The 10,134-nt window shown below is 30.7% G+C and overlaps 1 protein-coding gene across 1 annotated transcript in view; it reads left to right on the top strand.

Moving 5' to 3' along the window:
• Window positions 1-7,616: 7,616 nt before the first annotated feature.
• LOC111704217 (uncharacterized) overlaps window positions 7,617-10,134 on the top strand; it is a gene marked incomplete at its 5' end in the record, with an annotated part of 3,414 nt that continues 896 nt past the window's right edge. The window contains 6 exon segments of the mRNA XM_023476369.1: window positions 7,617-7,681; window positions 7,830-7,933; window positions 8,428-8,526; window positions 9,136-9,198; window positions 9,522-9,585; window positions 9,900-9,954. Coding sequence (XP_023332137.1) covers window positions 7,617-7,681; window positions 7,830-7,933; window positions 8,428-8,526; window positions 9,136-9,198; window positions 9,522-9,585; window positions 9,900-9,954 — 450 coding nt within the window.

Raw genomic sequence — 10,134 nt, 5'->3', positions numbered from 1 at the left:
AAACTATAAAAAACACTAATGCATGACAAACACCAAATAAAACATCATAAAATCTAAATTTAGAAATAACATGCTATTTGGTACATTTTTAAAAATTGAGATGTGAGGAGGGTGAAGGGGGAAACAATGATATTTTTAGAACAATATTTTCCTGTTTGAAGAATTTCTTGATTTTTCATAATTTGAAGAATTTCGATGTCTACAGAATTCCCCAGAGAAAACGGACAATTTAAAGGTCAGATTAGAAAAAAATGACTTATTCGATAAATTTCTTTTAATTGGATGAGTTTAAAGGGAGTGACTGGTAATGTATGGAAGTTGAATTGAGAATGTAGTAAAGTGAAGGAATTTTTTTGATCACTAAGTCGACGTTCAAAATCTTCCGTTTGGGTGGTTATGTTTTGAGAATCGATCTATTTAAAAATATTAAATAACGACTACAAAAATTATAGAGAAAATTTTATAGTAAACTTATTAGATGGATAGAAACATATTTCTCAATTGAAATTTTCTCAATAAATCAATGTTAAAATCAACTCTTTCTTTTTCGTCATCATTTTGAACTTCTAAATCTTTAAGAATTTGTTTGCAGATTTCTTCAAACTTTTCAAATAACTGAATAAGATTACTTATTTTCGATGATAATAGTTAATTTTCATTTTCTCAACCTGTTCCTTAACAACTGATTAGTTTATTGTATAATTTTTACTACTTTTTTCGTCGTCGTCATTTAATTATTTTTAAAAAATCGATTCTCAAAACGTAACCACCCAAATAGATAATAGAAACGTAACCACCCAAATAGATAATAGAAACGTAACCACCCAAATAGATAATAGAAACGTAACCACCCAAATAGATAATAGAAACGTAACCACCCAAATAGATAATAGAAACGTAACCACCCAAATAGATAATAGAAACGTAACCACCCAAATAGATAATAGAAACGTAACCACCCAAATAGATAATAGAAACGTAACCACCCAAATAGATAATAGAAACGTAACCACCCAAATAGATAATAGAAACGTAACCACCCAAATAGATAATAGAAACGTAACCACCCAAATAGATAATAGAAACGTAACCACCCAAATAGATAATAGAAACGTAACCACCCAAATAGATAATAGAAACGTAACCACCCAAATAGATAATAGAAACGTAACCACCCAAATAGATAATAGAAACGTAACCACCCAAATAGATAATAGAAACGTAACCACCCAAATAGATAATAGAAACGTAACCACCCAAATAGATAATAGAAACNTCCCTTCACCATTAATCCCTTCACCATTAATCCCTTCACCATTAATCCCTTCACCATTAATCCCTTCACCTTTAATCCCTTCAATATTAATCCCTTCGCCATTAATCCCTTCAACATTAATCCCTTCAACATTAATCCATTCACCATTAATCCCTTCAACATTAATTTCTTCACTATTAATTCCTTCACCAATACTATCTTTACCATTAATCCCTACACTATTAATCCCTCCACCATCTGCATCTTTTTAAGTTCAACAGATTCATTTCATTCGTTTGGATAATTGAAAATTTCCAACCAATCAGAAGCTGCAAAAAAAAACTTTTTTGGATTATGCGAGTCAGCTGATTTTAATGGATTTAGCATCAAATCAAAAATCTAAATCTAAAAAACTTCAAGATTTGCAATAGGGAAAATGCAAAAAAAAAGTAAAAGACGTCTCTTCAAAAACTCCTGTATCGTCAATACTAATTTATTAGATCTAATATACAACATACTTGAAATTATTATAAGTATATACAGAGCTGGGAACGTTTGTGGTAAATAATCATAATCCAGAATTGTGTTGGTTGACCCACAGCATGCAGGCTGGGCGGTAATTTTTAGTATGGCGGGTCTAAGGGTAAAGATTAGGTATGACATCGGCCAGAATATTTCAAGGTTTGGTCGTTTTAGTTAGAGATGGGCACAAACGAAATTTTTGAGCAAGAACAAAATTTTCGTGAAAGATTTGTCGTTTAGAAAAAAAACAATGGACGAACAACTTGGATCATTCAGAAAAAGGAAAAATGAATCTAGTTCTATCTATGTGAACTGTGTTCTAGAATATCAAGAATATATCCATTAGAATATAGTTCTATCTTAGTAAACTGTGATCTAGAATATCAAGAATATATTAAGAATATGTCCATTAGAATCTAGTTCTATCTTAGTAAACTGTGATCTAGAATATCTATGTGAACTGTGATTTAGAATATCAAGAATATATAAAGAATATATTGACGGGATAAAATGCATAAAAGAAGAATTGGGGATTTGAGGCAAAAGGGGGGAAGGGTGTAACGAAGGGGGGAGGAATTCAGATGGAAGATAAGAGGGGATGGCACAATAAAAAAAAAAAAATGAATACTTCCTGATTGTATCGGAATATTTTCAGTCATATTTTCATCAATCATTCAATATCTGTCAAAAATAGCGTAAAGGACTTTCTATTTGTACTTACATATTCAAAATAAATACTCCAACAAAAAAGTATAAAATAGCTAAATTTAAATCTACATTTATATGGTGAAAATGGGTTCTACAGTTAAGACTCACTGACTTTTTTACCAGGAAACTTTCCATTCTCTATACAAGGACCTCTATACCAGGACCTCTGTAGTCTATACCAGGACCTCTAATTTGATTAGATTATTGCGACCCGTTTTCAACATACCAAATTTAAGGTACGACATTTTTCAAATAATAATTTCTCGGATGTGAGGTGGCTCAGTCCACCTAGTTCTTTTGGGATAACTTTTTTGCATAGTTTAAAAAAGCAAACTTTTAATGTTTTACTTTCAATGTCAGAACCTTCATAAGTTGACAGTATTTGTGCCCAAAACCTTTTAAAGTTCTATAAAACGCACCAAGAATGTTGTATAATGTATTTTATATAATACAATTACAGTAAATATTAATTCGTGGGTACTGGTTGCCCGTTTTTACTATATTTTTATCATGGTGTACTGCACTGTATACAATCTGATTATCAGTGTACTGCACGGTTTACAATCTGATAGTCAGTGAACTGAACTGTTAACAATCTGATTATTAGTGTACTGTACTGTTTACAATCCAATTTTTAGTTTACTGCACTGTTTACAATCTGATTATCAGTTTACTGCACTGTTTACAATCTGATTATCAGTGTACTGCACTGTATATACAATCTGATTATCAGTGTACTGAGCTGTTTACAATCTGATTATCAGTGTACTGCACTGCATAAAATCTGATTTTAAGTGTACTGCACTGTTTACAATCTGATTATCAGTGTACTGCACTGTTTACAATCTGGTTATCAGTGTACTGCACTGATTACAATTTGATTATCAGTGTACTGCACTGTTAACAATCTGATTATCAGTGTACTGCACTGTATATACAATCTGATTATCAGTGTACTGAACTGTATACAATCTGATTATCAGTATACTGCACTGTATACAATCTGATAATCAGTGTACTGCACTGCATACAATCTGATTATAAGTGTACTGCACTGTATACAATCTGATTATCAGTGTACTGCACTGTATACAATCTGATTATCAGTGTACTGCACTGTATACAATCTGATTATTAGTGTACTGCACTGTATACAATCTGATTATTCCAGTTCAATGTACTCTGTTTAGATCTGATACTTGAACAAGTATCAGATCTAAATCATATTTAAGTGTACTTGAGAATTGTTAATTTGTTTGTTTCTCAAATGAATTGTTCAGATCAGAGGGGCTATAAGTAATTATATTTTATTAATTATAGATGTAAATTATTTGTCCAATTTATTCTTTCTGGATTTGGTTAAGTATCGAGTACTGTGGCACAGCCTTGGAAATTTCTCTTGAGTCTGTGCAAAAGCCTCTGTACAATAAAATACTCATTCATGTATTTCAATGTGTACACTGTACATGCTTAACTTCCCCCTCACCGACAACATCGAGATCAGTTATCAAATAATATCTTGTTTATATAGTATTCATGATAATAAATGTTCGATAGTTTAACATGTCATTTAGTTTTCATCATCTAACCAAACCAGATGTTTGGCAGATCTAACTCGTCTTTTTTTAAATAACACCTTGCTTGTTAGTATATACTACAAAGTATATATTTAATAATTGGATGGTTCTGTCGGAACATACTAAATCTTTAGCGACATTTTATGATCAAAGAAGAACCAAGACCACGAAAACTCCACTGTTTTCTGGTTCTTACTGTATGCACTGTTATGTAATGAAAGAGTTTTGTTCTCTTTCGAATATTTATTTTCAAGATGTATTTTGTAAATCGATATAAAAACTTTGGATCCTTTTAAGATTATATTTCTTCCCACTCTCATCTGTAAAAAGGAATACAATGATATTAAGAAAATGCGCTAAGTCGGATATTTAACATCTTTCAACACGGTTTCTAATTTTACGCCAAAAAGACTGTGCACTAGGAAAATAAATAAATAAGTCAAAAATAAAATAAAGGAATTGAGTCTTTGCCACAAATCCCAATTTTCTAATACCTATATTTCTACAACCAAATGATGTAAACCTTTGATATTTCAAACTTATATTGTTTAATATAACAGAAGTCATAGTTTGAAATATCAAAGGTTTATATTATTGGGTTGTTGAGATATAGGATTTAAAATTCAATGTTTGTGGGAAAAACTCAATTCCTTTATAACCTCCCAAAAATATGATTTCTTGTTTAAAGCAATATAAACGCAAAAAGTGTCTCAATAGATCAATTCATCAGCAGGAATTCTATCAATTAATCAACTATTCAATTGGATCGAAAAAAAAATCAAAAAAAGAGATAAAATGATCCAAAAAAACAAGTAGACTTAACTCGACTTTTACTACCAGAATTAATCGTTCTGCACAGCTCGACTTTAAGCTCAGATTTTACCACTTTATGGGACAAGATTTACTACCTCTGTTTTACCAGTTTTACCACTTTATGGGACAAGATTTACTACCACTGTTTTACCAGTTTTACCACTTTATGGGACAAGATTTACTACCACTGTTTTACCAGTTGCACTTTTTTAACTCCTTCTTACTCCATAAAACTTTTTACTACTGAGTTAAAATTTTAGTCGTAAAAGTCGACTTTTAAGCAAATTTTGTCAACTTTTCAATTCGGCTTTCATTCTACTTTTATACACTCGAGTTTTTAACCCTTAGCTACGGATGTGCAATTTCTGAAAAGATCAAAGTTTTGAACTAAGGACGTTTTTGCCAAGACTCTCGCGCAATTACAAACATACAGGTTGTCCCACAAAATATGACAGTAGCAAGATGACTTTAAAGATCATCACTTATTTTTTAAATAATTTAAGACATTTATTTGTTAACCAAATTTAGAAGGAAAACTTTAGAGTTAATAATTAAAAAATACCCCTAGTATTGGAATTTCCAAAATGTGGTCTGCCTTTATTGTGCTTCAAATCGGAATTCCGTTGTGCGAAATGATTGCTTCCACTTGCTGCATTTCATTGCGCGGAATTACGCTATAATTGTAAACAAGGAAGCAATAAAATATTCGCGGTATTGCGTGCAACGGAATTGCTTTCCCATCTAAAAATCAATAACTTTGAACTGTGACTTACAAACTTATGCAGCAGATACAAGAATGAAAATATCTGTATATTTTGAAAAAATCGAGGCCGAGGGTCAGATGTTTCAACAGTTTTCAAATTAAAGTTTCTTGTGGTTAAGCTTCTAGTTAAAAATTTAATATGATTGTCAACCATTAACTGCAAGACCCCCCCCCCCCGCCCATCCATGTAATGTCGTCTTTAACTTGAAATCCCCTCTCGGAGACACCAAACCAAATAATTTTTAGCCCCATTTTCTTTGTTCTCCGGTAACGGAGTCTAAACACTTTTATTTTTGTGAACAGAATATTTTCATATAAAGAATTAGTGACTTTCGTTAACAATTAATTGTCATTCTTCTCAGAAGTTTAATGTACAAAAACGTCTTAGGACTCCCCGACAGTTTTAACCTTCATATCAATTATTAGATCGTAAGAATCTTTTCATTATAAAATTTGTAACAATTTATATGTTATTCGTCATTTCATTTTTTTAGGAAATAAAGAGTTTTTCTGCATTATCGATTTCGATTTGTGGATTATCCTGTTGTATTACTGTTCATTATTGAGAATCTTGCTGCTATCCGACAACAATGATACATTTTCCATTTTCTCACGTTGGATGAACATTAAAATGGAAGTTTTTTTGGTTTAAATTGTTAGATTCGTTTATTCAAGACTAGATATTTGCTACAGTGAGAACCAGAAAACTAAGGTACAAAAAGACAATATTACAGTGTATATTTGATGTTGTTACAAAGCAAAGTATTATAATTAGTGTAGTAACTTATGCAGTTTTTAGTTAAATGGGTCTGCTTGAGTCTAAAATGTTGTCTTTCTATGTTAAAGTTTTCAGGTTATCATGGAGCAAATGAATATTATATTTTATAAGATAAAATCTAAATTCAATTTTTTTAGTGAAGTTAAGTTTATTGTAAGCCACTACAAATGTTAAAATTGATTTTTTTGTTTCTGGACGGAATTGTGCAATAATTAATTGCACTTATTGCGTGCCCTTAGGTTTAAATTGAGAGTAATAAAAAATATAAACAAAAGCCAAAGAAAGTTGGACGGAACTGCGGGTAATTGTGTGCAATTCTGTTGAGTTTATTGCATGTACAATTTGTTACGGAATTACGAGCAATTAAATTCACTTGCGCGCAAGGGCTCGCAATTGCGTGCAAGTAAAATCCATTTGCGTTACTTAATTAATTAATTAATACTTAATTACCGGAGATTTAAAACTTTTTGTTTAGATTTCGACTATTTTGGATTTTTGTAATAAAATTTTAATCGGAACGAAATTCTCAATATCTCCGGTAATATTGACAGCACAAAAAAAGGCAAACCACATTTTGGAAATCTCATGCATAGGAGAAATTTGTGGTAATTGTTTCCATAATTTTTCATGTGAAAGAAGATTGACGACTGAATGTCTCAAATAGATGCAAAGATCTAAGACGACTTTCAAATTGTCTTGTAGCCACTGTCATCTTTCGTGGGACACCCTGTGTATTTAATTGGTACAATGCAAGATTTATACATAAGAATTACATACTTTTATTTTTAAAATCTGTTAAACTCCATAGTGAAATTCTTTTATACAAACGCTAAAAAAAGATTTTTTAGGAACCTTTATTTCTTTAATGAGTTTCATGTTTAAAAATTCAACATGAATAAGTTATAATTTATTATAATTCATTTCATTTCAATTTTTTCAAATAAAAAACAATTTATCAAAAACGGACATTCATGAATTATAGCATAGGGCCTCTCGGCCTAGCTAAAGGGTATGGATATTACTTACAGGTGATAAAATCAGATTAAATATATTTCACTTTTTTTCAATAAAATTCAAAATTAATCAATTAAGATTTTCAATGAGAAACCTTAAAATAATTTAATTAATCAAATTATATTAACCTTTATAAATACACTTTGTCGGGTTCGGGTATAAAAAAAGGTTTATAATTGATTGAAGTGTAGTCTAATCCAAATCAACATGAAATTTCTTTTGGTGCTTGCAATCTTTGCCTATCTACAATTGTAAGGAACATTTTATAAATTCAAAACTATCAATTTGCTAAACTCAAACTAGATTATAAATATAAAATGTTTTACTTATCATATTTCTTAGAATATATTTTTTTCAAATTTTCAAACAAGGGAACTATTGCTTTAAAACTAATATTAGGGCTGAATGTCATCTTGGTTCCACAACTGTAAACTGGAAGTACTACTACCTACAGGCGGTCATGCCCGCCGGAAACTATTGCGGGCAAAGGAAACCAATCACAGGTAATCTTTGTTTTCGGTCATTTGCAGTCCACATCTGATAAATAAAAGCAATGAAATGTGTATTTATTATAAATTAAAGTTTCCTTTTTTTTCTTTCTTATAATACATGAAATATGTTCTCCGGATGACGACTTTAATATGAGTGATTCAAAGAAACTGTTACTTTCATTTCTTTAAACATATAGGACTGTAGGCAGAGGAAATTATTCATGCCAGAAACTTAATAACCAAAAAAAATTAAAAAAGGAAATTCATAGTTTTTGTTTAAAAAATTGATGAATTAATTTTAATAGTTTTCTTCCTGGTTATTTAATACTTGTTTAAAAGCGTATCTTCTTCGCACCATCACCTCTGATCAAATTTTACATACGAATTCACACTCTCACTTAGAACTTATCCTTAGTAAAAACGTCTCAATGATATCATATGAATCCCAAACATTTTCTTTCTAATATTGAAGTTTCAGTTCAACCACATAACTAGGCTTTAAAAAGGATGGACTACAGTTAGAGATAGATACAAGGCTTACAACTCTGGTGGAAATGTTGACAATACTTACTTTGCTAATGGAGTCTTCACTACTCCATCCGCAGGTTAACATTTACTAGAATGTGGCCTGAACATATTTCATGAGCCCTCTAAGACCATATTGAACAAATTAGAGAGGTCGCTGATCTGATCTGAACCGCTGGTTCAAATCCTGAATCACCGAATCATTGATTCAAATCCTCAAGAATTTTTTACTTTCAATCAATCGATTTGAACCGACGTTAGGTAGTTCAGCTACATCTTGCAATTCATTAAATTTGGTCGCCAGAATAATGTTTATGGTTGATGTATAGTTATTTGGCTTGTTGGGGTATATCTTAGTAAGGAAAGGCCACACAAGATTTATCCATCTTATTTCTTAATTTTGTCAACATTTATCTTCTAATTCTTTGTTATATTCATTAGTATAGTTGCAAATTTTAATTGAATTTTAATTGAGGATTTTCTAATCCATATCTTTGCAACCCAATTTTATGTAACTTTGAATTCTGTTAGATCAAATAGTTAGATCAAGTTTGAAATATCAGGAATTTACGCCATCAGGTTGCAAAGATATAGAGATAAGAAACTTTACACTTGTGGCAAAAACTCAGTTCCTTTGTATCGAGTTTTCATTTTGAAAAAAGTGCAGAATGACTATTTACTATACTCAGGTGTTTACCATTGCTGTGGAGCTGCTAGGTGCAAGCAAGGCGGTGTCTGTGACTTCACCCTCTGTAAGAATTTTAATAAAAAATTGTTTTATTTTTATTTTAAGATTTTTTATTGTTCAGCAGATAAGATTTTTAACGTCAATTATGAAAAATCTCAAGTCTTCAAAATATTATTAAGGAAAATTTATTATTTGAACAAATTAAATTTTGTAGTTTTAGCAAAAGTTTTAAGAAATCCTCATTTCATCACTGTTCTACTATGTTTAATCCAAAATCAAATCCTATTAAACTATTATTATTATTATTATTACTATTATTTATTTAACGATTTAAAATCAGTGTTAAAATGTCCTTAACCATTTTTAGCTGTGAACAATCTATTTTAGCTAAGAATGGAGGAACAAATGTCCTTGCAGCTTTTGGAACAAGAGTCACAAGAACAAATGAATGGTTAGAAATAATAAATATATTTTTCAAAACTTTATATAAAACTGAACTCCGACTTTTTAAGTAAAGCCTCCTTATGCGCTAGTCTTTAATACCCGGAGTTCTATTACTCAGGTCTAATGTCTCAAACTTGATTGCTTTTGATTGGTTGAACAGAAATAATGATTCAACATACAAATGAAAACTGAAAAATTGTCTGAAAAATCAGCTGCCAAGAATTCACAGTTTTTAACTTCTTGGGTGTTTAAGCCAAGTTTTGTATTGATTTGTAATGTTAACATTTGAGCTCAGAACTAATTCAAAATAAATTTTATCAGGCAATCTGTATCCACCTGCGTTACAGAGAGATTTGCTCTTGGTGCAACAATACAGGTATTTTAAAAATGCTTCAGTTTAGTGCAATTATTCAATTTTAATAATGCAATTTAATTTTGACGACCTGTTACCATTTTTTTTGCAACAATAATGACGTTCAACGTTATTTGGTTTACGGGGTAAAAAATTTTAATTTGGCGCGCGAAGCGCGCCGAAATTTTTTTTTACCTCCCCCGG

Source organism: Eurytemora carolleeae, unplaced genomic scaffold (assembly GCF_000591075.1).
Source record: "Eurytemora carolleeae unplaced genomic scaffold, Eaff_2.0 scaffold527, whole genome shotgun sequence".
Classification (NCBI taxonomy): domain Eukaryota; kingdom Metazoa; phylum Arthropoda; class Copepoda; order Calanoida; family Temoridae; genus Eurytemora; species Eurytemora carolleeae.
Note: the sequence above shows the minus strand (reverse complement) of the source record. Positions and strands in the feature narration are given on the sequence as shown.